Here is a 15086-nt window from a genome sequence, read left to right on the forward strand (position 1 = left end):
TTCACTGCGGAGTGATCTGATTTTGGCACTTGAGGACAATGGTGCTATGGCAACCGTAGTGTAGTAGAAATAACATGAAATCCACTGCACACTGCAAAGTCTACCACAAATGTACATGACTGATTTGAAAATCAAGTTTATTTAGAGCACTTTTAAGAAATGGGTTTGCCACACCATGGTTTACACAACAATAAAAAACTGCAAAAAACAGATAAAAAGCACAGTAACAACCATGGAACTTAAAAATATCTCCCAGAGTTATAAATATTTTAGCAGCGACAAAACATCGCTGTAGTTAGTGATACCATAATGACTAGTATCAATGAAAAACAGTAAGTAAATTATTATCATTTTGTAATGTGAAGACTGTTGGGCATCACTCCCTTACCTTTGCATGTGGAACAAACTCTTCCATCATCTTCTTCAGTGGGTTCTCATAATCCACAATCATCTGGCCCAACCTGGGGTACTCCCTGTCACTATGAGAACAAGCACACACACACACACAGGTTACCATGGCTACTGCACAGCCCCTAAGACTCCATGGTGACAATGGTTTACATTTTTCATTTCAGTCGCTTGTCTTTCATTTATGTAGACTGTGCGTGTACACACGGGAGTGTGTTTTAGTTACCTTGCTCCGTGTGTCATCTCGTGGGCGTAATTGTACAGTCCTATGATGGCTTTCCTCTCCTCGATCCGTGACAGTAGCATCATCAGAGTGGTGTAGGTCACCACCAGGTCCAGGTAGTTCCTGGTCAGGTCAAAGTTCACTGTCTGCAAAATAATACAAAGTATTCTTTTTCTTCATGGTGAAATTTTATGTTCATTGAAGACATTTAGCAGGTGCTCTTATGCAGAGAGAGTACAGTAGTAGAATCAACATCAGCTTTTCTATTTTCTCCTATCTATAGAAACATAGGCCCATGGCGAACACGGGATGACGAACTGTGCTTTCACATCCAACAAGTGTTTCCGTGACTGTTGCATTTTTTCTGATATCAGAGACATGGCTGCAGCCATCTATTACTGGACTTGGCTATTCAACTAGCAAGATGCACGATGCTTTCTATTCTCCCCTGCACCGAAAGTACTGAGCCCTAATTTCGTTGCATTATTATACGTATATGATTGTGCAATGACAATAAAAATCTATCTATCTATCTATTATCCACCAATGGCAGATACTACTACAAGGCTACAAGGAAATGACAACATCAAAAACATTTATATAAGTCACTGATAAATGCGGGTTTTTAACGTACAATGTCGAAGAAGACCTGGCAGGCATCAATGGTGTTCAGCAGCTCACACACATGGTCCTGTAAAAGGTAGATAAAAACACACCTAAATCATTATCACCATCACTGCCAGCATCAGCATTATCGTGTGTGTGTGTGTGAGTGTGAGTGTGTGTGTGTGTGCGTTCTCCAACCTTGAACTCCATGACATCTACGAAGGTAAAATAGTACAGAGCCAGGTTCTTGAGAATCTCTGACTTCTCCTTCTGCAGCTGAGCCAGCTGTTGCTGTAAAAACCATATCACAGAGGAAATATAGTTACAAGAATGTAATGGAAAAAAAACAAAAAACAATAAATACATTCTATACGTATCAGTGAAGCCCATGTTTTCCTCATTTCTATTTCTTCACACCCATGTGCACAAGGCAAATCTGAAAATGAGAATGCTCTAAGTTCACTGTAAGTAGAAATGTGTTTTTTATTATTGAAAAAGTGCTGCACAATGCAACTGTGTATTGGGGTAAACAAGTATTTTTTCTGGCATACTACAGACAGCAGACTAGGTACTGCTAGTTAAAAAAGGGCCATGGGTATTAAGGTCTCTACTTGCCATTTTTCTTATTTAAATTTACTGCTGATAGGATTGGGTTTAAAAGTCTCAATCCGAGCATTTCTAAAACAATCAGCTGACGTGTTCAACAGAAAGTGTTTTTCTTCTACACCCAAATCTAAAAGTTATGGAGTGAGAAGACTGGCATATCTATTATTGTAACCCATTAGGAATTAATGGCGAGCAAATGCTCTCTCATTAGCAAGTCTTCAGATTTCTGTTTCCCTTCAGGGATCAATACAGTTGATCTAAATGTTATCTTATCTTTAACAAGTTCTAGATTAGGTTTTCATTTTGAACTGACTGAATTAACAGCAAACTGAGCCCAGCCCTGGTGGAGAAAAGAAACTGAATCAGATATTTTTTGTTGAATAATTCATTCATGTTGAGCTAGCAAAATTCTAACTTTTTCATTAAGACAGAGAGAAACAGATAGACAGAAAAACAGAATCCAAAAATAGATAAAGAGACGAACCAGAAAATAAACAACCCTCTCCAAAATCCCAAGGGTATATAAAGTCATAAAGTCAGTTCACTTTGGTAGAACTTTATTTGTTGGTAGTGTAGGATCTTGCCAACACTGGCTGTCCTGGCTACCTGTAGTGGCATTATTCACTTTTCCTTGTGCCAATTACACGGCAGTGAATCCTTCTAATAAATTAGAGCAGGCCAATCAGCAAATATCTATTTCCTTTGTCATCTTCTTTAACAAATCATTATAATTATGAATGAGCAGATTGAGGAGAAAGCCTTTTCCAAGGTAGCTTGTGTTGAAAGTTGATTCTTATAAATGAAACTGTTGTACCAAAGTAAAATCTGGCTTTCAAAGCAGTGCAACCAGTCAACCCAATAGCATTTTGTATTGAGTTTCCTAAAGGTCAGGGTTTAGAGACAGACAGGCGAGATGGGATCTACAATCAGTGTGAAAAAACGAAGCACGGAGAAACAAAACTTTTGCTGCGTCCAAACTCACATATTATAGACTCTGTATGTGTGCTATTGTTAAACACACTATCATTTGAATAAACAGACAAACTGTCATCAATAACCGTACCTCTTCCTCTTGCTGGCTGATAAAGTGTAACCACATTAACCTGTACCAGGATCTGAACTGACTGACTGCAAGCATAAACATGATGCACCTCTTGCGTTTTGGGCTTTTGGTAAACTTTTATGGGAGTGCTGAGGCTGCTAGAAAACGTGAATTTGTGGCCAGTTAACATTTAAATTACTGGAAAATATATGTAACGAGTCCAATGGTCACTACTATACACACACTGATTTAATACAATGCATGTAGTTGTGTAATTTCATGGTTCATATTGATTCAATTGGGTTCATATTAAGGTAACATTTCATACTAAGGTAAGGTTTAAGACATACTATTTTAGTGCACTAAATATATTGCACTCATGGAATTTCAAACGCAGCCTTTTTCTGTGCTTGATGATATCTAAACAATTGTTACTATGGATACTGTGATCAGAATTCCTTTACTGTTCAATCAACTCACTGCTATTTTTCAAAACCTATAGAATGAAAACATTTGGCTTGAGAATGTTGTCAGAGTAATCTTTTAAAGAAGCAACTGAAAATAAATGCAGCATCCTTAGCTTCTGATTTGTTGTTTCTATTGACACAACTTATGTGACTTGAAGTAAATGTGAACTGGGCCGAGCCCTGAAGCTGTGCATTATTGGCTAACTGTGACATGCCTTCCGGGAAGGGACACAGACGTGTAGCGTGAACCAAAGCCACTGTACACACCAGGTCAAGTGGAATAAGTGTAAGAAAAGAAAAGTGCAGGAATATCCGACACTGCTGCTGCACCAAGGAGCACAAATCTGTCTTTGACACCAAGTAAAAACAAAACAATGATTACAATGATTCAGTGAACTTCTGTATGTGCAATCTCTATGAATCTGCTAAATTATTGGGGAATAATGGTCAGATTATATGACTATATCAGCTACCAGGAAACAGCACTGTCTTGTTGTGTTTCAACAGGACAGAGCAAGTAACACTCCTTAGTGCAGCCTGTCAGTCAGATAGTCATCCAAACAGCCAACAAATCATTCAGCCAGTCGCTCATCCAGCCAATCAGTCAGCTAGCAGTCAGCTGGCCTGCAAAACCAGGCAGTAATCATCCACACAGTCACTCAGCAGGGGATGAAAGAGAGAAATTAAAATGCTGCCAGCAGAGAGGAGAGAGGAGGCAGAGCAAAGCAAAACACACTCTAAAATAGCTACGAAATAGTTACAAAAATTACATTGTTACAAAACTTAGATGCGTAAACTAAGATACAAAAAAAGTTACAAAAACTTAGATACAAAAACTTACCAAAAAGCACAAGTCCGGAATAAGCCAAGTTTAGCATGCAAAACAAAACACAAACAAACACAGAAACAAAGCAGAAAACAACGTAAGAGACAATTCTGGCACAGTTATACTGAATAAAGCAGTTAGCTACACACAAATATACACACGCACACACTTACATACACAGCAGTTTGCTGAATGAGAACTTCTCACAGACACACACACGCCAGAAGCTATGAGCTAAGCTAACAGTTAAAGCTGAAAAATAAAATTAAATAAATAAAACTGAAATAAATAAATAAAAAAATACTGGCAGGATGTGCAATGGGTCAGTTTAGATCACTCGGTGTAGCCACACACACACACACACACACACACACACACACACACACACTAGTGCACAGGGAGAGATACTTTGACATTCTGGCATTCACTTTGCTTTCACAGTTTCAAATTTGTACAATCTTCCCAGTCTTTTTAATAATGTCTGTTTACACTTGCAGATCTAATTATCCAGGGGTAGTTAACAGTTAAAAAAAAATCTGGCAAAATAATAAACGTGGGCATTATGTACAATATATCATCAAAAAATGATTAAAAGCAATTCAATTAAAATCTTGCTCAATACATACATTATTCCTCTTACAATTTTATTTGACACTACTGTGTTTGTTGTCATTAGTGTATGATTTAGAAATAACTTGGCTTGACAGTTTTCCTAAACCATAACACCAACTGTTTCAAGATGTCACTAAATTCTCAGATCCCTAGACTTCCTGAATTCCCTTTTTCCAGACCTCAATTTCTTAATTGATTTGTATATTTTAAGTTTCCAATGTTTCAAGTTTATATGAACTGCAAAATTCCAGTAGTAACCTGATTATGACAATATTTGGAATAAGAAATATCAATATGGACAGCATTTTCTTATTACCTTAACCCAAATCAGGTCATAGTAATGTAATGTAAATAGGAATATGAATGAAGTAGTTGTAACCTATTCAAACAGATTAAGGGGAACCGTCTTCTTTACAGTACAGCAAATAATGATAATAACCTGTTCTAGGTATTTCATTTTTTTGCTGAAGACTATTCTACATGATAGGTATCACAATATGTGACATGACCATTGGTTAATAACTACAACAACTACATAAACAAGCATACAATCATTTCCAAATTGTTCCAATGTGCAACATTTCCAAGACCTGGAAATGATCACATGCTTTCCAGACTTTTTTCTGACGTTCCAGTCCTGTGCGGAAACCCTGAGCACAACTGCAAGAGCAAGTTGATTTGCATTGGACAAATGTAATCCCAATGTAATCATTTTCTAAGAAGCTTAAGAATGTTAAGTGTGGCTGAAGAATCAAGGCAGCAAATGAAAACTTCTTTCCTGTACTGCTTCATTGTCAGGTGTACAAATGCGAGCCTACACATTGTCATTCAGAATTTCAAAGTATCGCTGAAAATGTGCACTTGAACACACACCTCGACACAACCACACTGGTGTGTTCATGCATTCTCCTCCTTCTCTCTCTCTCACAGAGTCACACAGTACACACACACACACGCACGCGCACACACACACACACACAAACACACGCAGGCAATCTTACGTTGTTGTTCCGCGTCTCCACAGCAGGGAACTTCCTGACGATAAATTTAACAGCCGACTCCAAGTTCTTATCAACCAGATAGGAGGGCTTAGCCTTGGGATCGCCACATGCCTAGAAAGGAGAGGAGAGGAAGTGAGGACGAGAGGAAAGACAGAATAAAAAAAAATACACTGAGTACACTCCTGCTATTGTAAAAGCAAGGCTATTTTTCCTCTTATATTTCTGTCTGATTTATTGAGTTATTCTGACTTTCTTTTTGTTTTCCTATCTCCTTTTCTTTCCTCATGGTCAGGCATGTTACATGTGTGGTCATCACCAGGGAAATGCTTAGTGTGTACAGTGAAAACTGGTTTATCCCGGGCTGGTTCAGCAGAATGAAATGTTCACAACACTGACATGTAGTGAAATTCCAGACCAGAGGTGTAATCGACACATCAAAACATACACACACAAAACAAATTTGCCATGACCTGTGCAATCTAATTTATTGTTTAGATGCACATGTCGACAGTGAGACTCCAGCAATTATGCATAATCAACAGGGGAGATTTCCATATTGCTGAAGTCATTGAAAGTCCATTCAGTAGAATGGGAAGTTTGCACGTTGGAGGTTTTGAAGCATGGATAAACCAGGTTTGACTGTTGTACAAGTTTGAAGAAGAGTCCAGATTGATCAGTGGTTCCCAGCTGCTGTGCTGCAGAGTGCTGTGCCTTGATATTAAAAGTTCAATATCAAAAACAAATGACATTAAGGTTAGTTACATTCTTAACTTGTCATATAATTTCGCTTTTTAAAATCACAAGATTTGTGTGAGATTTCCAAGCAAACAATATTGTGGTGAGGCTTTTTCCAGTATCGGCTCAAATTAACCACATCAGAAAGGGGCTGAGAACCACTGAGACAGACCCAGGTGTGACAGGGTTTTCATTTCAAACTATTCCTCTGCAACATCACTGGTTAGTACCACAGACAAACTGCATGACAGGCAGAATGATGGACAGGTAGAGTGGAGGAGGGACTGAATGGAGGGGTCAAAAGAGAAAGAAACAGAAGGGGAACCAGAGTAAATCTGAGAATAAAGGGAGCACAGAGATCGAGAGAAATGACTTAAAGGGAGTAGGAGATAGATAGACAAATAGAGAGACAGAGAGAGAGTGACAGAGAGAGAGAGAGAGAAAGAAAGAAAGCCCTCGTCAAGAATGTTCCCTATGTCCTATAAACCTGTCTACATCTCCGTCTATCTGCACAGAGCAGCAGTAATGACATAACTTCACTACAACTGCACTGCTGTTATTTAATCTAAGTGTTGATTTTTCAGCTTGACTGCCCTGATGCTGACAGGAAGCAACAGCACTCATGCATTATGGGTAGTGTAGTCGTGAATGGTGAGGAAGATGTAGTCCATGCATGTGCCATAAACAGAGTGTTTGTATAAACTTTGCGGGCTGCCAGCATAGAGGACGAATCCTAGAAGGGGCCTGTGTGGCGCACCAAATATGGCAAACGCACGCTCCAGCCATTCTGAGGATTCAAACCCTTGCGGTTACAGTTTAAGTTTAGAAAGTGGAAGCACACATTTAGAAAAGCCACAAAGGTCACACAGGATTACAAAAATAAAAGCTACGTCACAGAACTATACTATAAATGTAGTTTTTACCCATAACACAGCTAACAAACCAGCAGGCTTCAAGCCTGAAACAGTACCACAACCACAAATTGGGATTTCAGTTTGTATGGCACTGAAACAGATCCAGCATCAGCCAGTACAAAATGAAACCACAAAGCAACACATGCTAGTTCACACAAGCACAGTAGGTAACAGACACACTGGGTCTTTCACTTGGAACAGAAACACAGGCTAGCTAACACTAATGCCACTGGTTTGGATGTTCTTGGTCCAGTTTCAGTTTGAGAAGTGACACTCAACAACATCTCCTACTATGTTTCATCTGTTTTAGCAAGTATCTGCTACAATTCAACTGGGGAAATGGTGCATATGTAAATTATACCAGTTTAGCTCACTGCGGGGAAAAGCAAGGCTAGCTACTAATGTCAACCAAAGACTACATAACAGGCAAGCTATCTAGTTTAGTCTGTCAAGAAGTGTGTGTGCCTGTAGCTAACTGTAGCTAGTTAACCAATTAAAGCCTTCATCATAGAAGCTAAAATATTACAACAGAGCTGTAGCTGAGTCTCAGAGTCTGAGACACAGAGCACCAGGACCGAGGGGTATGACACACTGGAGACAACAACAACAACATGGTTGCAATAACCATCAAAGACCCAGATTGGACGTTCAGCCTCAACTTGCTTCCTTGTGCCCATTGCTCTCAAACCTGACCAAATCCCAAACTTCTAAGACTTTAAATAATCATTGAGTCAACATTACTACTTTATGTCTACTCCACTGCTAAAGGCCAATGAAATTCCATTTAGCTGCATGAGAGGCAGAACATTTTTCTAACAACATCAAATGAGAAACAAGGAACCAAGATGTGGCAACTGAGATCCATGTAGTTTTAAAAGCACAAGCCAAGTTATTATGCTAACACAATGCTAATTAGCGTTTTAATGCTATATCACTAGCCTTGCCCTACATGACAGACAAGCATCTTGATTTTATGACTAGAAATGTAGTTACCCTTTCACATGCCCTGGGGAACTGTGGGGGAAAAATACCATTCATTTACAACTCACATCAGTGTGATACCTTAACTGCTAAAAAAACGAAACTAACCACTACAGGACCAGCCTACACCGGTGAGCTAGCTTATTTTTTTGTAGATTCAGCCACAACTAGTATCATAGCTTGTTAGCTGTTTGGTTGTTTTAACTTCAGCTGGTTTACTTCAAATATGGTAATTTATCATTAACAGCAGAAACACCTAACTTGCTGCCAGTCAAATCTATCGTCTCTTAATAAGACATTTTTTGTTAACATGGAGTGACACTGTCCATTAGTGGCGGTGACTAGTGCAAAAAGCTGGCTGGCTGGGTCGGGGTGGGGGCTGGATGGAGAGATGGATGGAAGGAGGGGCGCAGTGGATGGAGGGATGGGGCATGGGAATAAGCTGGAAACTAGTAGGAGTGAGGAGGAGTAAGGGGGCAGTAGCCTGGATACCAGAACAGACCTTATTCTTGGCTCCGCCATCCTTTCTCCACTTCTGCTCTGCAACCAACAATTTTTAACTGAGCTTCTCAAAGGGCACCCACAGTGATGGGCATATGGCAGGGGACCCTGAAATAAACAGTGCTGGGCCAAGGAAACCTACATTTGAATACTGTATTTCAGAGCACTAATCACACCTGCTAATTACTGACACTCCCTGACATCCTTTAAATGTCCACAAACCCCACTATAAAAACCAGTGAGACTGAATGCAAAACAAATTTGTCTTTCAAAGGATGAAGTAGTGCTCATCTGTGAAATTCCTGGTTGTATGAGATCTCTCATTTCCACAAGGTGAGATCAACTTCTGGGCTTGCCAAGTATGGCCTCAAACTACTGGGAATAGAACCAGTAAAATCAGCCTGGTTGGCTACAGTGTGATCATCATCCCTGCTTTTCTAATTCTTAGAATCATTTTGTATTTGTATATTATTCTTTACTAGGATACTCAAACAGTCACTTACAAGATATCAAATCTCTCAGCCATGGACTAACTTCCTCAGCATAAAAGCATCATTTGCACTGTGACTGTAATGTTTCCTACAGTGACTGACAGCTGAGATGACACTGATCTCAGTGCTAAGATGTCCTTGGGAGACTCTCTGTTCAGTTGCCAAGGTGGAGTCCTTCCTTTGACTAGGTTGGGCTCGGCTGACTGTCAATTCACTCCATTCAGGGTGTGGATTTTCTTCACCATCAAAGCTAAAGATGCATGTTGCTAACTCACTAAGTGATTAATTGCTGTGTGACATTAGCCAGCGACAGAACTGTTACATAAAAAGCTGCCAGAACAAGGCACAATATAGCTCAGCACAAAATATGTAAATATGAAATCCATTTATTCCATATTTGAGCACCTGAAGTAGAGCGTGGCAATAACAATGTGATAGCTATGGAAATCGATACCTAGCATACCACCAATGCTCAGAAAGTATGTATTCATACTGTAAGGCACTTTGGATCAAACAGTTCACCCAATGGCATTTTAATGTGCTATATTCCTTGGTGAAAAACTGAGCCATTCATCCCTTCAGTTAAACAGATTGAGCAGTTTTGATATACACAAAAAATTATGTCAATTAAAATCTGCTTACATAACTTCCATCTGCCCTGAAATAGGTTCCTCTCACCACTTAGAACACAGGGAGAGAATTAATGCTTTGTCACAAACAAATTAATTACATTTTAAATCTCCATTGATAAATGGTAGGCTATAACTGAGAGTTAATGAAGCCCAGCCTTGCTCCCAGCACCCAGATTCAAACATGAAGAGGAGTGAGGCACAAAGGAGAGGAGCAACAGATCAGTACAGGTAGCCAGGAGGAGGAGGAAGGGGAGGGAGTTGAGGAAGGGTGAAGGGAGGGTTTCATCAGTGGAAGGTGATAAACTTTGCAAACCTTCCAAACTTGTCCTTGCTGCATAGGAGGGGGGGAAGCATTGGAACAGAGAGAAGAAGAGAAGAAATCAAAACAAAGAGCCCACCCAGACAAACTACTAGCTCATTTGTCCACACATTCATACACATGTCAGCACACACTTAAACACCAATCTCAAAACAGCTACACTCATAAGGGATAGGATGATTTTTTTTGCACATCTGAGTGCTTAGTTTAGGATGACCCATCTTGTGTTACTTGTCAACACAACATGTGTGAGTAACAACACACGCTGTGCCAACATGTGTTGCTATCAACACATCTAAAGAGCAAGTCGTCTTGAAAGTAACACCAGGTGTGGTGTCCCTACCTGGGCACTCAGATGTTGAAAATGACACATCTGTTGTATCTGTGTGGACAGGCTGAAACAATATGGCTGACACTCCAGTTGCCAGCTTCTGAACAGTCTAATCCAGAGACAAAGTTTGGTCCCTGCTGTTTTTGCTAGCTGCGATTGCAGCTCCACAGTTCTGTTCCATGGCTGTTGCTTAGTAACTGGTAATGCTGCATTGCCTGATCTTTTAAGTACCAGACATTTCTTTGCTGGTGATGCTATGGAAGGCACGGACATATGTTTAAAGCCATCATTTCCTAACTGTATAGACATGCATTAACATAGTGTACTTATTACAACCTGGCAAAAACATTTCCAATATCCTTCACACCTCTAAAAACACCTACTCAAGTCCCAATGGGGCTGTGGCAGCCTTTATAGGGGAACTTGGCAATGCTGGCACACAAATCAAGGAGTTAAACTTGCTTGACTGCTGAGAGCCCAGCCTGGCGGTGGAGTGGCAGTCATGTTGCCGAGTCCAGGTCAGTTGTGTTCAGATCTGCGGCGTCTGGACCAAAAGCTAGGAGGCATGGCTGAGCAGGACCACATGCACACCTCTGTTCCCACAACCCCTTACAAAAACAACAACACTTGTTTTAAACTATGGGCTTACATTCATCATCTACTTCAGACCAGTCTCCATATGATTAAGAGTACTTATATGTTTTGATAAGGATTTACTGACTTGACAAGAATAGTGATATTGCCGGGTGATATGGATAAAAATGTCACTATTAAATTCTTCCATATAAGAATATATAAATATTTGTACATGTAAAATCACTCTGTATTAAGTCTGATAATGGACAGATCAGACAGTCAACTTTTGTACCACCTTTTAATATCAATGTTTCAGCATGTTGTAGCTCATTTAGCACAGTTCACAAGTACTTAACCTTACTATCGACCATTTTCTAAAGCATGCCACACTGTTTTAGATGACTTTTGACTCATTGTTACTAGCTTCCAGGCAGCCATGAAATTAGGTATGGTGTAAACATCAACTTGCAGAGATCTGAAATTTGCTTGTGATAGGTAATCCATCACAGCAAACGTCCCGCTCAAGTTTATTTTTGTCAAAGTTGAGTTATTGTTGCGTGGCAATTCAGCTTACTACCTGCACTGAGTTGAAAGCCTAAACAACATTTTTGCACATGCTGTTTGGTCAGAAAATCACACAATTTAAGTGAGGACCAACAAGGAATAAATGTGTGGAATAAGCACATAATTTAATGGGTGAGTCTTTATGGTGGTCAAAATCAGTATGAGTGGCTAAGAAATTACATGCTTATTCCACATTTGGAGTGTAAAAAGTCCTTTTTTCACAATTTCAATAAATTTCAATTATTGTAGCTTAAGAAAATAGGGAAACTGAGTAAAACTTCAAATACCTAAAAAAATGTATGGTGTCCACTGAAAATGGTTAATTGTAATGGAAGGTATATGTGCAGTGTAGTAGATGGACTAAAACACAAACATGAGTATAGTCCTTTAACACACTTCTTAATTGCCAGAATAAAACTGTAAAACTGACGACACTGAAAGTAAAATGGTACCATTTTAACGTAATAACCATCTTTAAATAAAAATTACTAAAACAAAGCAGCAAAAGCCCGTTCTTCCACTTTTTCCAATAGACCCTGAATGCAGCAGAAAACCAGCAGCCAGCAAAGTCACTTAAAATGTGTGAGCAATGTATCAAATGGACTATTATCACTGAAATGTTGTGATTATTGTTCGAGACATGTTTCACCGCAGTGTGAATGTCATCACATTAAAAGAACTCGTTTTAATTGCTTGCTGTGTGTGCATACTGGACAGCAGCACTGCCAAACTACCTAACTGAAGCTACATACAGTTCTAGTTTCAACACAACCATCTGCCATTAGGGCAGAAATAATGCAAATTATGCTTTAATTAGTACTTCCACCTACAATAGATTTACAGTGATGTGGGTTGAATGTGGCCAATACTACCTGCAACATTCCCTTACTTTGTCAAAAAGTAAGCCCCCTTGATGGACCCCTGGGAGATTCCCGCCCCAGATGAAACAGTTGGAGAAAACCAGAATTAATAACAGTGTGGGGAATTAACAGCCCGCCACCCACCAAATGAGGGGAAACAAAAAAAGAAACACAGCAGGTACTCCTCATAATTGTACCAGCCACTTATACTAATTACTAATTACTAACATGCGTGTTTAGCACTAAGCTAATTCTGCACTGACCAAGTCCAACAGTTCCATGAATCCCAGTCCCGGGCATCAGGTTCTGTGGCTTGGTCCATTCTATATTACACTGTCTATATTATATATACATATTTATATATATATACATATACTGTCTATATTTACATAGGCTGTTTATATTTTTCTCTATATTTTTATATTTACTGCTTATATATATATTATATTTATTATTTATTATATATATACCACTTACTTATATATAGGCTGTTTATACTTATAGATATACTATTTATATTTTTATTTACATTTACATATGCTGTTTACCTTTACTTACATATACTGTTTATAGTTTACATACTGTTTATACCCACACATACTGTTTACATATACTGTTTATACCTATATATATATATTTATATACTGTTATATATCTTATATTTTATATTTACACTTATATTTACACTTCTTTTCTGGTCTTTTTTGGGGGGGGTTTTTTGGCTTATACCGGGACCTGAGTGCTAATTTCGTACCACTAGCATGTAAGTGTGAACTGGTATGACAATAAAGTTCCTTGAATCCTTGAATCCTTGAATCCACTTGGGCAGCTGATCTTTTGATAATGCTTCCTTTGAATAATCTATTTGTAGTTTGTCACACAGTTAAGCTAAAACAAAAAAAGGACATATAACGTAATTTTCATACTTAATACCTTTATACCTTTCAATAATAAAGCTAATGATTATTCTGTTATTGTGATTACATTCATAACACATTTAGCCTTCTTTGTCCTCACATCCAATTGCAATATTCTTGTTTTCACTCATTTCTACACAGTTACAGCGATTGTTTTGAGCCTTCTGTTATGTTTGATCTGCTACGCATTTGTTATGGACTGCACAGTCAATGGGACTTTTTTTCCCACAATCATACCACAAATATCATCAGTAAGTAATGATTTATCTACAAGAGAGATAATAAGATTGTAAAAATGTCATGGCCACTCATCTATGGTGACTAAAGAGGAAATTACTTCAAGGATTTATGGGGGTAAATAACTTTCTAAATGTGAGACAACTACGCCTTTATGCAGACCAGGCCGACAGCAGCATTTTGTTTTGGACTGACACGGTTGTTGCACACTTTTTGACATCAAATGTCAAAAGACTTTTTAAGACCCTTAAAAAATAAAAAATAATACCATTTCCACAACACACCGGTGACATTTTTTTTTTTAAATTATACAATCAGAAATTGCAGACTCAAATAGAATAGTTTCCTAATATAACATAAACTTTCTGTTTTCTGTCAATAAATCAAGATGTAGGCTTACACAGAACCATCCCATGCCGCACTTTTGGCATATTTTATAATACTTAACAGTAAAAACAAAACAAATTGGTCTAAATGAAATATTGAAACTTCAATTGAGATTAATTTACCATTTTACATATACTTTTACTGCATAAATTAGAATGCAAAAAATCTGTGAAAAATAGATATTAGTGGGCATAGGAAAGATGTATACCCTACTGCCGCACATGAGATCTGCAGCCCTCTCCTCTTTACACACAGACTAGTAACAATCTAATGATGCCTGTAACCAGTTGCTATGTTTGCCTCTTCCAGCCATTTTAGGTTAAATTTACACTTCCCCATCTAGCAGTTGCTCACAAAGTATGTGCTATTACACACTACTGTCCTGTAAAAATTGAGGAAAAACTCAACTGTTCCTTTTCCTACAGTACCCACGACAGTACACACATCAAGCACAACCTCCTGCTGAACTTATTTATTTATATATCGAAATCACATTACTTAACAGGTACCCACAAGAAAAGGGAATCCCCCAGCAAACACTTCCACCACTGCAAATACAAAGATGTTTAAAAACTTTCTGCTACTATCTAAGCCAGATATGAGACAACCTGTACTACAGAGGGCTGAGCGTCTGCAGGTTTTCATTCCAGTCAAATACTGCAGCAGCTGGTTTCACTGATTAACACACCTCCACCCAGAGAGGAGCACCTAATCTAGCAATTAAATTTAAAATGACCAATCCTTGATTGACTCGCCGATGTAATCGACATCAATGATGGCAGAAATACGTGCACCCGGCACCAAAGAACGTATTCTCTCCAGAGAACAATCTGAAGCTGAAACACCTCGC

At 38.7% G+C, this 15086-nt stretch overlaps 1 protein-coding gene across 2 annotated transcripts in view; it reads right to left on the bottom strand.

Annotated features, from left to right (window-relative positions):
• nckap1 (NCK-associated protein 1) overlaps positions 1 to 15086 on the bottom strand; it is a 36916-nt gene that overhangs the window by 17172 nt on the left and 4658 nt on the right. Inside the window, exons 2-7 of one of the 2 annotated variants that reach the window (XM_030069958.1) lie at positions 10359 to 10376; positions 5792 to 5902; positions 1436 to 1522; positions 1266 to 1322; positions 635 to 777; positions 389 to 479 (exon numbers count right to left, since the gene is read on the bottom strand). In XM_030069958.1, coding sequence (XP_029925818.1) covers positions 389 to 479; positions 635 to 777; positions 1266 to 1322; positions 1436 to 1522; positions 5792 to 5902; positions 10359 to 10376 — 507 coding nt within the window. The remainder of the gene's footprint in view (positions 1 to 388; positions 480 to 634; positions 778 to 1265; positions 1323 to 1435; positions 1523 to 5791; positions 5903 to 10358; positions 10377 to 15086) is intronic. The other variant, XM_030069959.1, reaches the window with a different exon arrangement.

This window comes from Myripristis murdjan, chromosome 15, assembly GCF_902150065.1.
Source record: "Myripristis murdjan chromosome 15, fMyrMur1.1, whole genome shotgun sequence".
Lineage (NCBI taxonomy): Eukaryota > Metazoa > Chordata > Actinopteri > Holocentriformes > Holocentridae > Myripristis > Myripristis murdjan.